At 36.5% G+C, this 22,799-nt stretch overlaps 1 protein-coding gene across 3 annotated transcripts in view; it reads left to right on the forward strand.

Annotated features, from left to right (window-relative positions):
- LOC120624954 (GAS2-like protein 3) overlaps window positions 1-22,799 on the forward strand; it is a 110,043-nt gene that overhangs the window by 68,561 nt on the left and 18,683 nt on the right. For all 3 annotated transcript variants that reach the window (XM_039891796.1, XM_039891798.1, XM_039891797.1), the window contains one exon: window positions 15,385-15,780. In XM_039891796.1, the coding sequence (XP_039747730.1) occupies window positions 15,396-15,780 (385 nt within the window). In that variant the 5' untranslated portion in view covers window positions 15,385-15,395. The remainder of the gene's footprint in view (window positions 1-15,384; window positions 15,781-22,799) is intronic.

A 22,799-nucleotide genomic window follows, 5' to 3' on the forward strand; every position in this document is an offset into this window, starting at 1 on the left:
TTAATACAATCATTTTTGTACCGACACGGGATTCAAACGTCCCTTGTTTCATATTCACACATGTGATCTACTAAACCATCGAGACAGTTTAATTTTACCGCAGTTTTACCAGGTGGATTACGCGGCAGATGTAGGAAATCATACGTCTGCCCTCCACATATCACTAGAACCTCACGACGTAATTAACATACGTAAGAACATCATATGAATTATGTCAAATTGTGCAATAAATCACGTGAAGCGGCTGAACGAGTTTTATTAGTGCGAACTGTAGATGCAGTCTCTACACAGCTTTCATAGCCCGCGTTGTGCAACTTAAGGAAACTTAAGTCAACAAGTTAAACGTCATTCACGAGAGCATTAACTTAACTGTAACTCCATTTGAAGTGGCGATAGCCCAGTGGTTCTCGAAGACCTGTGAAGTCCAATTGCCAGCCTATACACCCTTCTCATTGTGAGGGGACAACCGTGCCATACTCTATAGTGGGCTGGTAAAATTTAACAATATCATCGTCACAACATCATTCTCCCTTCATTATCGTCTCACTGCCCCTGTGCCTAACAGGCCTCATCGCACGAGAGAGTGTTCACGGTTCTTCAAGCCGGATTCGTATTTTTTCATGTCAGTAATAATAACCGAGATTCGGTTACTTACTCTCTCACTAGGCTATCACCGTTTTTAAACCCTGATGAATTATTATGTTACGTCAAAGAAGGAACATACAGGTAATTTTAATAACTTACAGACCACGATTAAACGATGGCCATAATCACTACAATAGTTACATGATAAAAAAATCTGATTATAACGGTTATTCAAAAATAATATATTATGAATTTATGAGCATGATATAAGACAGTTCTTTCAATCGCCACAATATTTACGATGTATCTATGTAGAGAGTGAGATACTAACGGATTTGTTAAAATTACGTAAAGCGTGAGTTACGGTATGGTACGAAAAATGTGCACAAAGAAATTTTTACAACCTGATTCATAGATTGTAAGTAATATAAAAAGTGGAGGAGTTACTAGGGCGTAATAAAATAAGTACATATAATTAGTGGGTAGAAAGAAAATGTATTTCCGTGAAGATTGCTGCGAGCCGGATACTAATTGCAATTATACCTACTCGTTCTATAAATAATTGCTGTAAGGTGTGTATTAAAAAAAAACAGTCAAGTGCGAATTGGACTCGCGCATGAAGGGTTCCGTACCATTGATAGATCAAAAGGCAAAAAAATAATGTGTGTTGTATGGGAACCCCTTAAATATTTATTTTAATCTGTTTTTTAGTATTTTTTGTTATAGCGGCAACAGAAATACATCCTCTGAAAACAGACAGACAGATTAATGGACAAATGAGTCTTAGTTATAGAATCCCGCTTTACCCTTTGGGTACGAAACCCTAAACACTGGTCAAGTAGTTACACAGTTCACCGAGGACGAGTCGAAGAGTACATATATATGTTAATTCTATTGGAAAGTTCGGTATTTAGTAAAAACCAGTACGAGTATGAAGTACAACGATTTGCCACGACCTGTCACATTGGTCGTGGCTTTTTAAGAGGTAAGTCCCGGGTCATCCCCGTCTGGAGCAATACGGGAATTTATAATTTCTGATTTTTCTCTCTGGGGGATTTGGCCGTGGCTCTTTACCGCCGTACCGGCAAAGCTGTGCCATCGACAAAGATAGTAGAAATATTAACTGCCATACCCTAACCTAACCTATGTTGGCAGGATGGTGGCGGCTACCATATAAAACCACATAATTTTTTTTTCTTTTATTGTTAATATTTATGACATGCTATTTTAAAAAAATTATATTTCATTTTTAATTTTAATTCGATATTGTAAATTGTTAATTATTTGTTTTTTCTTTACTCTAATTTTTAAATGTATTACTATGGGCTTTGCCTGTAATAAAGAGATTATTAATATTATTACCACCATATGATGATTGGCAACAATAGCTAACTTTTAGTGAATTAAAAAAAAACTTGTGTAGTGTGCTTACTGTGAGTAAAGTTGTAAAAGCTTTTGAAGTATTTTCGTCTTCTTGGCAGCTCTATAGATGTTTATAGTAGCAGAGCTAGCGGCGGCGATTGTCAGGTCAAGTTGCGCCATTGATGAGTGCGATCCGTCAATGGAGCGCCGAACACTTCCGCACACCGCACCGCACCGCCCCGCGCCGCGTCACTCTTCATCGGCGTTTGGCATCAGTGCACGGGACAAACTTTAGCGATTACCTCGAAACTACATTTTTATTGACATTGCAATCTTTCTGCGATGCATAATTAAAAAAAAAATCTTGTATCTTCAATATTAGTAGAACTTTTTGTGACAGAGCTCGCCCGGAAAAGTTCTATCGCCATGCTTATTTATGTATTCACTTCTTTGTCGGTAGGGTGGTAACTACCAACGGGCAAAGCCTCCCACGAGACCAGACCAGATAAAATTCAGAAATTATTAAGTCCCAGATTTGTTCTGCAGACAATTGAACCGGAGACCTCGTTCTTAAATTTATCTTAATCTTAGACTGCATCATCACTTACTACAAGGTGAGATTGCAGTCAAGAGTTAACTTGTAATGGAATAAAAAAAAACTAATTGTGCTAACCTGAAAAGCTTACGCTACTTAACTAAGTCCTAACTAAGTCCTAGTAAATTCCTAACTAAGTCCTGGTAAATTAAATAGAAAAACCCTATATAAAGGGTTTTTCATATAAACATCTATATAATATGGTATTGGGATCATACCCGAATACAATGTCTTCCGACAAAGAAAGGAAAATGTTTCTTGGATGAATCAGATTAAACCATGTCTCAAAGTACAAAAGAATCGAAGTAGGTTCTTTGCAAAAGTAATGAAACTTATGTAATAAATATATCGCTTTCAAAGAACGCGATATGCCTTACGAAAAAGAAGAAAGCCATGTAAAAAGGCAGTGTTGTTAATATTAATCAGACCATTTTCCCCTCCGCCTGTAACTTGAAGGCGTTTGTATTGTATACGGCAAACTTGCGCAAGCGGGCAAAACAAACATAATAAAACTTATTCTCTCCTTACTAAACTTACGCCACAGAGGTATCCGTTTGACGAGATGGAGATGCTATCCCCTACGCCAATGCATAGGACCAATGGGTCCCAGAACGTTAATAATTTTTTTTTTAATAAATTTAGGTTTAACTGCCATCTCACTTATTGGATATAAAAAAACGCATTGTTGGTCGGTCCCCAACAAAGAGGACCAACGACATCAAGCTAGTCGTTGGGAGCCGCTGGAAGCTAGTGGCCCAGGACTGTAGATATTGGAACTCCCTACAAAAGAACATTCCATTCCATGCCCAGCACTTGACGGCAATCAGTTGAAATGATAATCAGGATGATACTGATGATAAAAGTTTTCTATGCCGATCACTAATGATTGTGAATTCATTCGTAGATTGTTATATTTTCACGTGCTGCAGCAATGGAATTTTTTATTTCAATGGTAATGGTATTTTAACGTCAACTTCCCTCCGCATTAAATGCCGAAAGTTTGTTCAACGAGAGCGTTGTGTCTTCGTGTAAACGTGTAGCTCCAAGAGTTGCAGCAACTCCACAGTAGAGTTTGTTGGCTTTTATTTATTTACGCTCTATTTTTACGAGAAACACAGACCCGCTGTTTACGGTAGCGCCTATTTTAAGACTTGCGATAACCATGTGGGTGCAGTAACGTTGCCTTACTTCAACATGCATCTTCCCTTTTTATATTTTTCTTCCTAAATTGACTGCACTGGAAACTACGAGCAATATCTTTACTTTATTCGACTACAACAGTAACCAGTAGCCCTTTAATTACACCTAGTGGTACGTTATCCAAGATGGTAGGTAAGCTATCTTTTTTTTGGCTGTTATATGAATCCGAAACCCCTAATTTTTAACAGCTTTAGGTGCCTTGAAGATCACCGTTATGTTGCAATCATCATCATCATCATCATATCAACCCATTACCGGCCCACTACAGGACACGGGTCACCTCTCAAAAAGACAAGGTTGTAGGCCGTAGTCCACCACACTGGCCCAGATTCGATTGGTGGATATGTAGCGATAAGGCCTCTGAATTGTACCCTCTTGCCCTAATATGTTAATATCACTGTAACAATTTATTTTCTTACAATAAAAGAGTATTCATTTATTAGTTTTTCACGCGTCATCATACCGGAACGCTCAATCGCTTTGCGACACGACGTTGTCCGTGGTGGTAACTAGCCTGTGTTTGGATTTTTTCAACAGTTGCCAACCAGCTATATTGTATCTTTTATGTAAAACACATAATTTGTTAACGGCGGTTGTACAGTCGTCACACATTTCACATCACCTGTCGGCAACTGTCGGAAAAGTTACTGAATTCTAGGGTACCCACTGTACAACAATGTATACCCACTAGTAGTACTAGAGACTAGGGCGCTAGAAATACATTCTAATAAACCTACAAAGTGAAATAGGTAAGTCACTGCGTAACCTAATCCTTGTATTGAAAGCGACTGCGGTTAAGCGACGAGGGGACATTGCGCGGTGGGACGGTATCCTTACGGTACGGAACCTACGGCCACATACTTAGGTACTCTTCATTACGATGATATCTATACATGCGTTTCTAAATTGTTAGTTTAATTAATGGTATACAAGACTTTTTTGCGACAGAGCTCGTCTGGGTAATGAGATGTATTCATACGTTTCTAAATAGGTACTTTAATTATTATGACTATAAAAATAAATACATATTACTCAACCCAACGAAAGAAGATCCACTTACTATCCTCATTAGAAGAAGCTTTTTTAAACCAAATTTTGAGCCAGATGGAGACGTCCTCTGCCGTGATCAATTTCAAAAGGTCGCCCTTTGAACTTTTAGATTATGCCCCAGATATTACTTCTTTCTTTTCTTAACAGTATAAAAAAATAAACTTTTTTTCTATATCTGTACAAATTTATGCAATAACTAGCTGACCCCAGCGCCATCTGTCGGGCTGATTTGTGAATCTAAACCGTCCAGGGTGCCACCCAAACGCATACCGAAAAATTCATTTAAATCGGTCCAGCCGACTAGGAGGAGTTCAGTATGTCACTGAACTCCTTTACAGAACACACGCACACAAGAAATATATATATATAGAAGATTATTTTACCACATCTACAATAACCGAAAGAACTCTCATGCAAGACTGATTAATTTGCGGCGAAAAGCTGTTGCTCGTTACTATTTCAGCTTTTAACCCCACCGGCCTCCGGTTTGACTTTTAGGCCTATCTGTATTGTTGAAGCGCTCAATCGCATGGACTTATTTGAAGGCAACTAGCAAGGTACTGTGTAGGTTAGGTACAATAAGCCCGGTCGTCGACCTAGGAAGACTTGCAGGACGTAGGCTATTGAGCTAATACTATAAAGGACTAAAGAATTCGCTGAGTCAATCATCTAGTTAAGAACGGGTAGTGTTACGAGTTACGACTTACCGTCTATCGATGACTGGTTAAGCGTTTTCAATCAAATATATTGAACGTGATATTATTATAGTTGGGATAAAGCCATATACATATTTTAATTTTAATAATTGTTTATATATAGATCTACCCACCAATCCGCACTAGGCCAGCGTGGTGGACTACAGCATAAACCCTTCTCATTGTGGGAGGAGACCCGTGCCCTGTCGTGGTTGCATAATTTTTAAATACGTGTGCTAGATTGCAAAATTCTGCCTTTTTTAGTTATGAAATCAAATTGCTGTGACAAATTAACAAGTCACGGAAAATATTAAATTAAATTAAATTAAATATACTACGACAATACACACATCACCATCTAGCCCCAAAGTAAGCGTAGCTTGTGTTATAGGTACTAAGATGACTGATGAATATTTCTATGAATAATGTAAATAAATATTTATAATATACAGATAAACACCCAGACACTGAAAAATATTCATGCTCATCACATAAATATTTTCCAGTTGTGGGAATCGAACCCGCGGCCTTGGAATCTGAAAGCAGGGTCGCTGCCCACTGCGCCACACACAAATCACACAAACATTTTCCAGTTGTGGGAGTCGTGGGTTCGATTCCCACAACTGGAAAATGTTTGTGTGATGAACATAAATGTTTTTCCGTGTCTGGGTGTTTATCTATATATTATAAGTATTTATGTGTTTTATATTCATAATAAAAATATTCATAATAAAATATTCATCAGCTATCTTAGTACCCATAATACAAGCTACGCTACTTTGGGACTAGATGGCGATGTGTGTATTGTCGTAATATATAATATATAAATATAAAGTGTAGGAAAACCAGTTATATCAAATGAATTATTGATGGACCAAGAAGTTGTTCAGTGGAAACCATTGCCGATAAATAGGGCATGCAAGACACATCCTGCAAAGTGTTACCTTGTGTCCATCAACCTTAGCTACGCCTCAGCTTGATGGACATTTAAATCCTCATATGCCTGTAATTTATCAAAAACCACGCCCTTCAGACTGGAACACGGCATGCTACTTAGCGGCAGAAATAAACATGGTGGTAGTACTTCCCCGGACGAGCTATGTCACAAAAAACTATTACTACTAGGTACAAAAAACTATTACTACTAGGTACAAAAAATGTGTTTTAATATGTAGGTATAATTTTACTACTGGTTCTTACAATTTTTAAAGTCTCTCCGTTTGATCGAGGTACCATGGATACGGTCGCAATGTCGTGCGTGTTATTATGCTATCCATCGCCCTCGCCGATGCCATTCCTTAAATAATTGCAAACAATCAACTTCATCTTTTTTTTCATAACAATCATTTTAAAGCAGTTTCTTTTATTACTTCCCATCTAACAAGTTAACAATGCTCGATATAATTCTATTCCAGGAACTTATGTGTGGTTAAGAAAGGCTTAAAAAGAAATGTTAAAAAGAAAAACAGCATCTCAACAAATATATTGTGACAAAAAAAAACCGGCTTTGTAAAAGAAATAAAAAGCAAGATTCTTTTTTATAAACAAAAAATCGAGCTTTTTAGTTGATAGGTTTGCAAGTTAAAATCGTCAAATGTCAACTTCTCATACGTTAATGGATGAGGATTTCTTCCAGCACTTCAACATCAGCTCCTGCATTGCCACGAGCATAATCGCGACTAAGAGCAACTAATGTGATATTTATAGTTTAGTTTCGGTGGCCTTCCTTGTCATACCAAACAAAAAAAGAACCATCCAAATCGGTGTATAATTGGCGGAGTAATCGCGTAACAAATATACAAAAAAAAGACATCACAACAGTCGAAACAGCAATATACTGAACCTTCTCCTTTTTTTAAGTCCATTGAAATGTTATTGGAACTCTGATCTAGCTACAATCGTAGCTACTTTTAATGTAAAACATCGATTGGTGCACCTTGGAAGTTAAGTCAACTGGTATGCCATAGAATGTGTGTGGTATCCACCAAAAATAACCACCACCTTTAAATTCCATAGCTTATGTAAGGTTGCGAAAGCACTAGGCACTAGTAGAAAGTAGAAAAGCGTTCAACGAAGCCTTTTTTCTGCGAAGTGATGTGTGCTAACTAAAGATGGGAGCTAGGGATGCGCTACGGAGCGCTAAATAACTAAGCATACAATTAAAAAAAAAATTCAAATTAGACTTATTGGAAACTGCCACATACTTTCCTAGACTAGAAAGCCTTCCCTGTAATAAATTGATTCTCCTTTTTATGCGCTTCTACCTGCATCATTCAATTTTACTTGCACTAGAACCTAGAAGTAACTTGTGAGGCTTACATTCCCTAGGTTCTTAACCGACATACAATAAATATATAATGTAGTCCATAAACGGGATAAGGACAAAGCGCCTCCGTAGACTTGTCCGGCATGTAAAAGGGTTCCTCGACTGCAGGAGTGAATGCGATTATCCAATTAAGGCTAGTCGCCCGGCGCGGGAGCGACGCACTCCTTTTGTCTGCAGCCGCCGACGTCGACTGCAACCAGTCACCTAGTACGAGGTTTAGGTGTTGCAAAGTGCACACCTCGCGATAGACGATCATTCTCACTCACCATGCAGTTGATTTAATATTGTTAGACCAGGCTTTTTTTTTTGTTTTTTCCTCTATAGATTAGCCCTGGATTGCAATCTCGCGAGCACGGCTAGCTAAAGCAAGAGATAAAAATTATATCCCCCGAATATATTCTCTGACAAGGGATGAAATATACGTGTCCGCCTGCCAAAGCACGGCAACGGGAAATAGCAGAAGTTTAGCCCCATTTATTATTACACTTGCTTATTGATATAAGTCCTTTGCTCGAGGAGAAAAATGTCCCCTGCCCATCCTAGACGTGCAGGTAAGTAATGATGCAGTCTGAGATGGTAGCAGGCTAATATGTTAGGGGTAAGGAGTTTTTATTAACCGTTACTCATAATCGGTTTCGGAAAATTGATTTTTAACTCTGACAGTCTCGTTATGATACTCGTAGTTACCAAGATGATTTTTCTTATGTTTATAATCTTGCTAAAATTTTAATAAAGTGACCCTGAGACTTTATGAATTAAAAAATAGTGTTTTAATGTATAACGTTAAAACAGTCGAGTTCATTGTAAAAATAACATCGAAAACTATCAATGTTTGCGAGGTGAGTGAACTCGCTGTAAAGGTTCTTGCTGGACGCACTTATCTTACGGGTACGGGTTGCGTATGGAATGAGGAAATGAAGGCTTGCTAATTAGCAATTACGATGCCGTCAAAGGATTTGAGCAAATTTTTGAAATTGTATTTTTTTTTGGCCTTAGCTTCCAAAGATTGGCGGTTTGATAGTTGCACTATTATTAGAAAAGTGTAGCTGGAATAGAAGTTATAAGTTCGGACGATTTTCATACTTGCTTTTAACACAGGCTTCGCATATTAATTTAGAGCACGTACAGAGGGCGTGAAAGGTATTAGGTAGCTTTATTTATTTTACACAAATAATAAAAATACCAAAATTTGCGCTTAGTGTTAGAGCCCGTAGCAAATGTAGTGGACATTAATTTTATTATTTAATGCTGACGACAATACGCCTCCGTAGAACCGAACAATTCTTTAGAACCGAGACTTAAAAAGGCCTATAGATACAAAATATATACGGCGAACGGCGCACGGGCGGTGCGGTGCACATGAATAGATAGAAGATACACCGGCCGCCAAATATCTGAGTGTTTCTCTTGGGATACTACAAAACCGAATACGGCCAATTTGGCCATTGAAAAAGCAAGTAGGCTGGAGATATCGTTTATGAGAAGTTACACTTGTATAATTAAGTTTAATTAATGCATTTCTTCTCTTAATTATAAATTCATAATTAGATTTCATTAACTATTTCCATTATGTAAATACGCAACGGACATAATTATTAATAACCCTCGCAATCCAATGATCTGATTAATCCTTGAATAATTACACCATAAGTCATAACCCATCCCAATATGAATAATTAGTTAATCCTTTTGTATTAGCCCTCTATATAGAGCAGCGCACGTACGGACTCCACAGTGTGTGACTTGCGTCAATGGCAATAATTTTGAGGCCCATTCCGGCGCACGTTCAACTTGACCTATTCATAGGGCCGCGTGGGTCGCCCTACGTATAGAAGTCTTCACACATAACCAGTGAATACTTCAAGAGAAATTCCTTCTTAACAGTGTAGCAACAAAGAGCAAATTTCTGCGGTAAGTGGGTCGCTTGTGATGTTTTATATAATGTTCGTAGTACCTTGATAATTGGCGTCGAAGAGTTGGTAGTAACATTGGTGACATTCGCGTCATTTGTCTGTAGTTGGTGGATGGTTTATAGTATAAAGGCGAGCCCGCGTGGGCTGCGTTGACATTGCGTGATTGATACCAATTGGTTGAAATACAAACGTCTACTTATAAGTAGGACGATGAGGTTTTATTTCGTATGTACGACTTACATAACTTAGCTGACATCACTACAGTTAAAAGTCAAAGTATATTAAATAAAAAGACTGAAAAAAAAATTACTTTAAAAGTTTAAACAACTAACTACGGAACACTCAAATAACTATAAATACTCCGGTAAGGGGCAGAAGCGTTATCGGTGCGAGAAAACCAGCACAACGATCTCCAACCCGCAAGTCAAGTGTGGTGATTATTAAACTATCGACGTTTCTCGTGTTGCGAAGCTGAAGTGGCAATGGGCGGGACAAATAGCTCGGAGACCCGATGGTCGTTGTGGTCTCAAGGTTCTGGTATTGCGACCCTGCATCGGTAAACGCAGCGTTGATGAGCTCCCAAATAGGTAGACAGACAACATCAAGCGAGTCGCTGTCAGCCGCTTGAAACAAGCGGCCCAGGACTTTGGATTTTGTAGCTCTACACAAAATACCTATGTCTAGACGTGGGCGTCAGTCGGTTGAAGTGATGATGATGGTGTACAGTGGCGTGCATAGAGGGTATGCACAGGATATGCAGATGATATAAAATGAAGAAAATCTCCAGTACGAGATATAAATATTTAAGGGTTGGCTTTTTTGTAATTCTTACAAAGTCTATCCTTAAGTTTTTTATACCCTGTGCATACCCTCTATGCACGACACTGATGGTGTAAAATACTTTTATCTATGTTCCAAGGGAACAGGAATTATTTACAGATTGAGCTATGGCAAAGCGTGTTATATAATCCTGTCCCAAACTAAAAAAAAAACGCCCGGTTCGTATAATAAAGGTTCTCTCTCTTGTACCAGCTGTTTCTGCCATCCATTTGGTCGCGTGTCGATATTGCTTATGCTTTGGGAAATTGTTGGATGACTCGACATGAAAATGAAATTTCCGTGCCGTCAGTATTACTTCCTGAATATTGTCCCTATTTAGGGACTCGGATCGATATTTATGTCATTTCTAGTTTTATGCCTTTTGCTCGTGTCTGTTTGCTGTCCTTCTTTTTCTATGAACAAAATTAATTTTGACATACTATTCGAGCTGTAACTATCATGCATTTTTGAAGTGTATTTTTTTAGAATGGTTGTGATTAGAAACTCGTTGGAACGTAACTTAGTCACGATAAAGAAAGAAACACATACATGTATGTTATGTTACCATGGAAACTGAATAATATGTAGATAAATAAACAAACATATAAATATATAGTATATTATATAAATATATAATATAGTATATAAATATATATATATAGTATATAAATATATAGTAGTAGTATAGAGGACAGAATGAGATAGAATTAATTACACAGTTTGTTTTCTATTTTAGTTACCATGGGAATAAAAACTAAATAACGTGTGTAACATTATTCTACTACTACTACTACTACTACTACTACTACTACTACTACTACTACTAGAGGTCCCTCGCGACTTCGTCTTAGTAAAAGTCAACCTTAAAAGATAAACATATGCGTCCCAGGCTTTTTTAGAACTTATTTCTACAATGACACTTTTTCATAAGTGATTTTATCGAAACTTTAACCGTTTACGCAGCGCACGTAGGCTTAACTCTCAAAATGAAAAAAAAAAACCCCGATTTTTAATCATTCCTTATTGTTACAATGCTCCTATTACTCTTAGCATGTTGATAGATATATACTCTATAGCCTTTTTCGATAGATGGGCTATCCAACACTGAAATAATTATTCAAATCAGACTCCTACCTAAATAAATCAGCTGTTTAGTTTCAGGATAGATGAATAACCTAGATACCGACTGCAGCACCATCTGTCGACGCTGATTAACGCTGATTAATTTATTATTAATTAATCTTAACCATCCAGATTGCCACCCAAACGCATACACAAAAATTCATTCAAATTAGTTCAGTGACATACACACGCACACAAGAAATATATAAATAAAGATAATATAATATATGAATATTTTTTAAGCTTGGTAAAACATATTTAATCACTTGTGCCGTGTGTGGATTTGCACACTGGATTTACTTTTTTTTATTGAACAGAGATAGTTTACGGTTCACGGCGAGCATGCTCATGAGGTGTTCACTGTAGAGTGGACGTGAGGGGAACTAGTCACGCGCACAGCCCTCACTCCAATACGTCTATATGTATAGGTACCCTAGCAGACTCGGTAGGCCGACTTTGTCTCTGAGATTATTTGTCAAACTAAATATAACGAGAATCATTCGAGTACGTTTGTATGAATATCACGCGGTAGGAGTCGCTAGGATTGTAACCATTTTCTTAATAAACATCTACACGTTGTAACCACTGAGTTTAACCTGAGTATATTTTCTGAATTACGTGCAGTCACGACTGCTCTATATCTTCACGTGGATGTCGTTTGAGGCAACTTAGCAAGAAATAAAAGTAGCCCGATGGATATTAGTGTAAAATTAAAGTGAGACACTTTTACCTATTTTTGAGACCAAAAGAAAATTATATTATATATAATTATATATTATATTATATTTATTCTACTAACGAAATCAATTAGGTAATGGTAGAAGACAGATCATAAAAAAATATTTCACTAAACATGTTTTCAAGTTATAATTTTTTTTAATAATAATGTAGTAGTTTGGTTTGTAAATATTTTGTGTTCGGCATGTTGTATCCCGTAAATTTAATCTTTTGTTCGAATCACAACACTAAATTTACTGATTAAACACAAAAAAAACTAGTTTTACGAACATAGATTAGCTGATTAAAATCGATATTTGTTTTCACTCGTCGCCAGTGCTGAGTAATAAAACACGCGTCGGATGCTAACTGACATTTATTATGGAACTACCTTGCAATATATAACATTTATGTGAATAAAGAAGTTACAAGTCGAAGACATGTTGAAGCGTATGATAGAAAAGATAAGAGTGAGCGGAAGGGGAAATCATAGGTAACTTCTGAAATCTGTGTAATATACGAGCACTAGATCTCTATTCCAAACATATCCATTTTATAGCCGTTCCATACCGAGATGTTCTCACGAGTGCGGCATATATGGTCAACCTGTGATGTAGCCGCTAGTGAGCACCCTGTTTTGTTCGGCCGCAAGGTTCAAGGCTCCATATACGCAGTATCTACCTACGGCGGAATCTACATTAGGCTACGATTTGCAATCCGACTCGAAAAGTAAACTACATCAACATATGCAACTATTCTTTTATTTACTGACGCAGAGTTATTATTTGTTACGGTTATTTTATATGTCGTGAAGTGACTTTGGAATTATCGTATTTTTATGAAAACTATTTTCCTTTCTACTAATGGGTCGTTTTTAATGCATTACAAAGCAACGATACTCAGCAAAATATTTTATTTTAAATTTTTTTTTTATTTTTAACTATGAGTATAATGCATGGCAATGATTCCGCGATAACCCTAACCTTAACTACATTATCGGGTTAAAAAAAAGTGCAATGCTTTTCCACTGCACAGCACCCCTTAAAGACCAATTTAGTTCATTTTAGTGATTTCTGTATAACAGAATTTGCCAGTGCCCAATAGCTTCATTTAAATTACGTTTACGCCTTGATATAGCCAGCGCTGTAGTGAACACGTTTTCATCAGACGACAGACCTATCAAATATCGCTTATCGTGATGTTTGGTGCACAGGGTCGCTGTGAACGAAACCGCTTCATTTTAATTGCTTAAATGTCGCTAGTCGTACCACGGCCTAATGTTGCCTCAGCACAGACGCCGGGACATATTAAATGGCCTATTACTATTTTTATATTTTTACCGAGGAATTCTCATGACAAATTAGTATGTAGTTCAATTTCATGCAATCAAATTATGCCATATAATTGGAGAGATCGAAAATTAAAGAAAAGCGAAACTAACTTTGCCATTGCCTATTAAAGTGAATTAAAACCAGAGCTCATACTTAAGAACTTCCGAAATACCATGTTATTTGGTGAAGCGCCGCAGTTTTGTTTTAAATCGATATCGATAACTTTAGTAACCTAAGAAGAATGTAGAAACCTCTGCAGTAATATTTTGAAACATCCAGTAGTTTGTATATGTAAATTATGCTGCAAAAAATCTAAACTAGCGTTATATTGTTTCCAGTGGAACATTATGATCAGTCTCATTAGCATTTTAGTTTTTATCGCTCCTCGTTTACCGAATTCAAATTCAAATCCGGTGACTAACTTAAGCGTTCGCTAAACGATGTCCAAATTACACCTTTGTTATTTATAATTACTTTACATAATTTGAGTTACCTTCGTGTGCTCATTAGTTTTGGTTACAAGAACATTATGTGCAAATAAAAGCCCCCGCAGACTTCAAACTTTAGATCACACAATATCTACTTAAATGTTCGTGGCAGTCTCAACCCATGGCAGTCCACTGCTGAACATATCGTACTTGACATAGGTCGGGATTGCTAAACCTCGTTGAACTACGTGAGTTATTCAGCTTCTTCTAAGGATCTTCTTATGACAACCCGTGGCCTCCCCTTCAAAGGCCACTGCACCAGAAAATGACCAATTATGTAAGGGTGGATATATATATTGGCCAAAAATTTTGGAAGATGATTTATACATTCTTTAAACGATTGTTTGTACTGTAGTTTTGGAGAGTTCTAAAAGTCGGCCAACTAAACCGATCTGTAGTTTGTGAATTCTGTTTAGTGTATAGTTCGTGGGATTCCTTAGAGACTTTTACAAAACCACAAGTCATAATGTGAGGGCTGTGCGGCTCATTCAAGGTTGCCGCATCCTCTACAAAGTTATTAAAGAACTGAACAAATCATTAACATTGATGTCACAGAACCCATAATAATAATTGCCTGTAGCGGCCATTTGAATCTTAATGCTGGTTCTGATAATACAATTTGACTAGCAGGATTAATTGCTACTCTGCAGCGATAAGGAATTAACGATCCTTATTAGATGAGAGACCGTCATTAATTTAATAATTTTTTTACGAGTACTGACTACTTGGTTATTAAAGATTTAAGGTAACTTGGACTGAATATTTATTTTAATTAATGTGTTTAGAGGTTAGCTGTTAGTTCTTCTACCTAGGCGCTAATCCATAATTTATTGAAAGAGTGGCCGTGAGTAGTTCTCATCAAGTCCTTATGATAGATAAGTAGGTACGCCATAAAAAAAGCTTTGGCAAATCGTTGAAATACAAACACGTAACAAACTTGACTGCTTGAAACTCTCAGAATGAAATAATAATACAGCCTCAATACTGAGAAAGATCATCGATATTTCATATCTCGGTATGATCAGGGATATCAAAAGCTTTTACGCACTAATCCATAGACTTCACATAAAATCAACAAAAAAACTGCTATACAGTTTCTTCTGCAAGAAAGAAGATTTTTATTATTCTCATAAAATATCTAATCTTGGTTGGTAATAATAGATCATTCTCTTTGCCCACAGGTTAAGCCAGCATGGCCTATTACCGCTGCGGCCCCACAGCAATTGGGAGCAGGGCCTCCTGGTCAGTGTCATCACCAGTGGAATCGAAGACCTTCGACCGGCCGCTCAGCGGCAACTACGATAGGATCTTCAACGCCTTTGAACGGACCAATGCTTTTGAATACGTCCGAAGCACCTTTGAAGGGAAACCGGAGGAGGATCGGCAAATCGGCCATGGAGATATAATCGTAAACCGAAAAATGTCTAGTAGTTTCGAGAGGGCAGACTGCGCGCTGGCAGCTCAGACGCCGTGTGAGGACGATGAAGACTTTTATAGGGAGAAGATTCTGTACTCGCAGGCGAGACAGCTGTTCCCTTTACAGGAGGATCTGGCTGATTGGATTAATAAAACTATCGGTAAGTATTTTTTTGTTATTTTATTAAAACTAAACTGAACTTAGGCACTTGAGATATGGTTGTCTATATATGTATGAAAACGATTAAAATATCAAAGTATCAAACTTATTTATATATATATATATCCATTTTGTTTTTAAAAGCGTTATATATATTGTGAATATTGTGAACTGTTGTGTAATTTTTCTATTTTCGCCAAAGTAAATATTTTATTGTGCTGAAACCTTAAGGAGGCAAGAAGTCACGTCACACACATTGCAATTAAAGTAACAATTTAAAGTAACAATTTAAGACGTCTCGACGTCTCATCAGTAAATTTATTTTTATTAGAGTTGAGAATTTATTTTTATTAATTTATTTGTGAACAATAGCATAACTTAACCGCTAACTAATGAAACGATGATCACTGTAAAAGTATGAAACTGCGTAACAGTGATCACGCCCACCTCCAAAACTTGAAATTCACCACTGTTCACTGGATATTTGTCAAGAAATCTCAATACATTCAAAAATATTAATCAAAATACATCAACAATCGTTTTCACCATATTGTACCACATTGTTAAGAACTGGTTAAATATAATGAATTACTTGTAGGAAATGTGAAATAGCAAGAAGTCTTGGCCATTATTATTGTTGCGTTTAATAAATTGCTTAATGAACAAGTGTACAATGTGAACAATAAATTAATAACGGCTAACGTGCGGTGCTGTGCAGTGTGCGGTAATTGATGAGTCGACGTATGGTTCGGTCTATTAACCTAATTAGTGTGAACAAACTTCGCTTGTGTTATAAACTTTGCAACATCATTCATGATAGGGCTGCTACGTTTACATCCTCAAAATGTCCTACTTTGACGTGAATAGTACCAGTATTAGTAAATAGTATATAGACGTCTTAAAATTACGATGGGTACGGTGGTATTTGGAAGAATCAAAAATAACTTAAATTGGTATTTTTACTTCAACGCCGTATTATTGCTTGTATCATTAGGAACGTCGTATAAAAATGAGATATTTAAAGATTTATTGATTAGATATGATTCCTTGTATTAAAAATCCGGGCACATACATAGCTTCCCGGAACTTGAATTATTAACTATATTTTGTATTGTCCTTTAGCTCCCTGCAAAATCCAGCACTAACATTATTCTTTACTCTCCCATAAAATGTAATCTAGATTTTCTCCTTTTATGCTCCATGTTTTTTTATCTTATGAGAAACTTGGGACTTGAGACAGGCATACATACCTCTATATGCGTATCAATTACAACGACAGGCCAATTTGAAACCAATTTTTGCATTAGCACCTATAACGCAGGTTTTTAAATATGGTCACTAGGCACTGCAGAAATTTGTTAACATCGTGGATTCTTATGCGTTATTTTTTTTAGGTTTATAGTTTAAAATTTTTGTTTTTAGATTTATTAATTTTACGTCTTTGGCTTTCCTATAAGATATGATGATTGAGGGCCCTAGCTTGCTGTGTTTTATTTATTGTTAAATGATGTTGCAGCTTACTTTTAATAGCCTTTAGTTTTTCCGTATATCCTTATTCTTTCCATTCTTTATCGTCCAAAATCATAACTTACGATTAACGATCATGCGCATGAAAAAAGATGCGTTCCTTCGATACAACTAAACATAACAAAGAGCTTGATCAGTGTGTATCGATACATATGTATGTATTTATGTCTATTAGAAATTACACACGCGTAACGGGGCTTAGCGGCGTACTTTGTGAGTTCATCGACATCGCTGATTATATTGTTATTGTGTTGAACGAGTTATGGTTTGGGTTATGGCCTGCAGGCGCAATTGCATCATTTTTGTGAAAATGTAAGAATCGTGTTCGTTGAAGAGAAGAAAGGCGTGTTTCGCTTTTCTTCACAGTTTTTCAAAAGGAGGTTATCAATTTAATGCGATTTTTATAACAATGTTTTCCATTATCCGGTCAGATATCAATGGAATTAAAATAATTGAAATTTGGTCTCATTAAAATTTCATGATAAAAAACTTACGCTTAGTATAGGATGAGGAGACCAATATTTTTTGTAAATCAATAATGCTTTATGCATATCTAATTTTTAAACGATTATGATTTAAATTAATTCTGATTATGCATTCTCATGTAGGTATATATTCTTAATAATGACATAATTATAATTTCTTTTTGGTTGGTAATGTTTAATTTTTGGTGGTCACGTGTTTAATTTGGCAAAAATATTTGACAAAAATGGCGTTGCGGAGAATCTGACACAACCTGCTGCTGGAAGTAGCAAAAAAACGACGAATAATCTTTCATATTTTTTTATTCATTATTTTCCCACCAACTCGTAAGTTTTTTGCGTGCGCGGTGTGTGGCAACTGGCCCGCCGGCAGCGACTGGTGTGTCTACGTCCACGTGGTGCTTATGTCACCGCTCCATATCGGCGGGTGTTTACGTTCGTGGCGAGGGAACTCGTGGGCGGGCTCATGAATGAACTAACGCGTATTACTTACTCGCAGTCATTAGTGATACATCGATAACAATCAATTTGTGATTTATCACACTCGAAGTATCTATCACACTAGGTATTAGTGTGAGATTTTCTACCTTCGTCTATTTATTCGATCGCTTGAATGTTAACTACGATTTGTATGAAATCTTAGCAGCGCCATCTAGATCTGGGATACTGGGAAAGAGTTATCTCACACTAGGCACCAGGTGCTTTTTGATAACAAGATTTTTTCATGAGTGCTATTATGTAAAGGCCTGACAAGTAATGCGCAGGAATCACTTGAACTTACGTTGTAACTTTAAGTAAATGTAAAAATAAGTAAAGAGAACTAAAGCAATAACTACTCGAATAGATGCCGTCTACACGCTTAGAGTTAATCTTGCATGGTGATAGAATGTTAATTGTATGAATTATACCAGTTTCAAGACGGACTATCGCCTTAAGGGAGGTTTTAACTGCAATGTCGATAAAATATGACAAACCTATCAGACGGAACTCAGATTTTGAGTGGTCCCTGGATTTGAAAACCTTTTTTTAGCTAATTCTGCGCTCAGAATCTTACAAAAGCGATAAAAGTAAAAGCGTGTGCGATACGACACGGTGGATCGAAGAATATTCGGTAAAATAGCAGAAGGAAGTTTGCTTCCCAGTTAGTTGATATTAAATTGGGAAACCTAGGTTTTTCGCACAACAAAATATTTAAATTAAATATTGGATAGCAGCAGGCGTTACTTGCGGAATTCCATGATATATTATGAAAATTATGCTTAATTTGTTATACTCCGTGAAATACAGGAGAATCTGTATGGTGTAATTTATAATATCTTCAATACTAACACATATTGCAGCACATATTTGCTTTATAGAGCTTTACTGTCTTGATTCTATAGATATACTTTTAATTGTTTGTAAATGCGACTCACGTCCGGTGCAATTAAATGCTCCACCGACAAGCCAATACATTTCGTCACAGACGAGCTATAACAATGTTAATTATGTTATTTATTAACTACGCAGCGCGGTGCCACAGACTAATGGTAAATCCGAAAAAACATGCTTAGTTAAGTAAAGCCTGTTATGCAATTTTTCATTTATCTATCTTACTCGTATATCTTATACTAATATATAAAGCTGAAGAGTTTCTTTGTTTGTTTGTCTGTTTGCTTGAACGCGCTAATCTCAGGAAATTTGAAATATGTATGACATTGATATCGCACGCACGAAATGCATTTTGCCGTATTGTATACTTACCAATTGTGAGTTTTGATATCCTAAGGATGCTCCGTTTTCAAAACCGTGCTGAGAAATCTTGTTTTGAATGGTGGTGTGAAAATATTTTTGCCTTGTTTTTCTTTGATTTTATCAAATTTTAAGCTTTTAATAATCTCCTAGCAAGTACTGACCATTTAACACGTTGTAATAATTTGTGTCCTAAAAAATGATCAGTCCAATGATCAGTTAAATGATGAGAATGTAGAAAGTAGAGGTATAAAAGTGCGTGATTCGTCATAACTACTAACTTAGGTATTTGAACTGATTTGCCAAACCTAATGCACTACTTCTCTGAGTAAATGATACTTCATTTTGCTACTTGCCTGTCACGGCGTCTATACTCCACTTAATCCAAGTCTACCGCTATTATCTGGTGACAAGGCTGCGAATTAGTTGTCATTGAAACTGACAAAGTATAAAAGTGTTTTATGTGACTTTTAATGAATAACGCGTGCTTGTTATTGCACTTGATATGGGACAAAATCTTTTCCACAGTATAATAAAATTTGCCCTTGACCCATAAGGCCTAACAAATGGGTAACATTTTTTATATACGTTGTACTTCATCCAGTATAGCAACAAATTAGAATTGTGAATACCACATATTATGAATGAAACAATTGAAAACCTAAACCTGCAGCGCGGTAAAATTATATCTCAAAAAATGCTGTAGGGGTTTTGTTTGTACGATATAGAATTTCTTTAAAGATTATATAGTTAAAGTCGGCAAAAATCTAGTTATTTCGACGCTTTCTTTACACGTGAAAGTTTTTTTAGCGTTAGGTATATTTATATAAGATCATAACAATATATGTGGAAATTGCGCAACTATGACTGAGATCTTATAAACTACTGCACTGATTTTGAGTACATTTGGCATGTTTGGTAATACTCAATCATCATCATCGTCATATCAACCCTTTACCAGGCCACGGGCACGGGTCTTTTAACACAATGTGGTAAAGGACGTAGTCCAACCGCGCTGATCCAGTGCGGATCCGTGCCGTGATCGTTATTCGTTTCACAGAACTCTGCATCGGCATACGATATTAGTGTAGATGGCACTTGCTCAGGGAAGTATGGAAACGAGATAATATAAATGTATAGTGAAGGTATCGTAATTACTGAATATGGCTCACACTTGAAAACGAACACTAGGTATTCATAAAACTAACTTTATTAGGTACGGGGACAACGAGACCACACTTTTTTGGAGCATTTCATTTACCACTTTGGATTTCTTGGCATATTCATTTCGCCTAGTCAGTATTCCTATTCGCCCACTTTAATTTTTAATTTTCTCATCATGTTTTTATTATTGACGGCCGATTGGCGCAGTTTGCAGCGACCCTGCTTTCTGAGTCCAAGGCCGTGGGTTTGATTCCCACTACTGGAAAATGTTTGTGTGATGAGCATGAATGTTTTTCAGTGTCTGGGTGTTTATATGTATATTCTAAGTATTTATGTATATTATTCATAATAATATTCATCGGACATCTTAGTACTCATAACACAAGCTACGCTTACTTTCGGGCTAGATGGCGATGTGTGTATTGTTGTAGTATAAATATTTATTTATTTATTATCAGTTCAGGTCAATCATTTCCAACTTATAGCGGATAATTTTATGTTTATTTTTACTAAACAAAAATTGTCACTAAGCCAGTTAGTGCCAATTTTAGTCCGCTCGAATACTGAGCACTGCACCATTACGATAGGTAGAGTTCATAGTATCATTCTGGCCATAGATAATTAACTTGATTCAACACGCGTGTCATGGTATTGGTTTTGGTAAAGTAATGAAGTTCTCGAGGTCTTTTATAAGACATTTCCCTTGATCCGTACAATTTCTTTGTTGTAAGCAATACGATTAGCTTACAAATATGTTCAAGACCATCGAAACACTTCCTAAGGTTGTTTAAAGGTTTTTATTAGGGTTTTCTGTACTCTCCGATCTTATGCCGCTTGTGTTTAATGACAACCGAAATTCTAATGTGGTTTAATAACGTTGAATTTCTCGAAGTAAAAACTTCTTAATACCCACATAGTTAGCAATCATGATTTTTTTGGAAGGGAAATAAGTGGAATATAAGGATATATAATTATTGAATTAGGCAGTATTGTTCTGTGGATACAAAGCAGCTACTGTGGAAATTTACATTTTACTACTGTATGCAAAGCACCGCCCACTCTGATCACGACTGCTAGTAGGTAAACAGAAAACACGATCCACAAATATTAATCATTATACTTTATACACGCAAAGAAAATAATAATAAATACTCCTATTATCTTGTTTAGAGACTCTGAATTCTGATATAAAGGAAGAAATTAAATCAGGTACCAAGGCACATTGTATTCATTCAAGGGTTTGACTGCTATCAATTATTTCTGTCATGCGATACGTCAAAATAAAAAAAAAAGTCCTCAAGAAATACTTGGTCCCGATGTTTGCTACGCTCACAAGTAAAGTAAGTCCCTTCGGACTTCAAGAGTGAGGGAATAGAGAGTGTGTGTACTCGCACTATAATATCTCGCGCGTAATTGGAAAATCGGTGGCCAAAACCGACAAAAAAAGTCTAAGCTGAAAAAATCTAGCTGCTTTTTTTACATGATTCATCTGCTTCATCTTATAATTTTCACCTTTTATTTATTTAGCTGCTTCATATTTGCATCACTCCCCTTTCTGCTTTTCATATCTTAGCTGCTTCATCTTTCTTCATTTAGTTGTTTCATCTTTTCATAATTTAGCAGCTTCGTTTAAATTCCATAGTAGGTAAAATATATGCAGTAACAGTAGATAAACATATATATGGAATTCTGTAAAAAGATCTACAAACGTTGCTTTTGTTTGTGGTCGAAACGAGAGCGATCGTTTAACCGTTTAAACCAATAGTTTAGAACAGTCACGACGGCCCATTATGCGCCATAAACGAGTCCTCAATTACACACATCTTATTCTCTTAGGGTTACCAGCTCAGGTATTTCTACAGGCTAGAAAAATGATGAGGTTGGTACTAACTATACTGACTATACTTTTTTTTGTAGACACCGAAGTGCCTGTTTGTGTGCTTGTTTGCATCCTATTTTCCGCCCAATTTCTGCATAATGGAATTTGCCAAATAGCTTGAACTCTGAAGATGACAATGGATGCTTTTATACCGGCAAAGTACCGTTAACGTAGGATTTAAAAACACCGTATTTGGGCAAACTTTGTGTTGTGAGTTAGGCATATAATAAGGAAGTA

Source organism: Pararge aegeria, chromosome 7 (genome assembly GCF_905163445.1).
Source record: "Pararge aegeria chromosome 7, ilParAegt1.1, whole genome shotgun sequence".
Lineage (NCBI taxonomy): Eukaryota > Metazoa > Arthropoda > Insecta > Lepidoptera > Nymphalidae > Pararge > Pararge aegeria.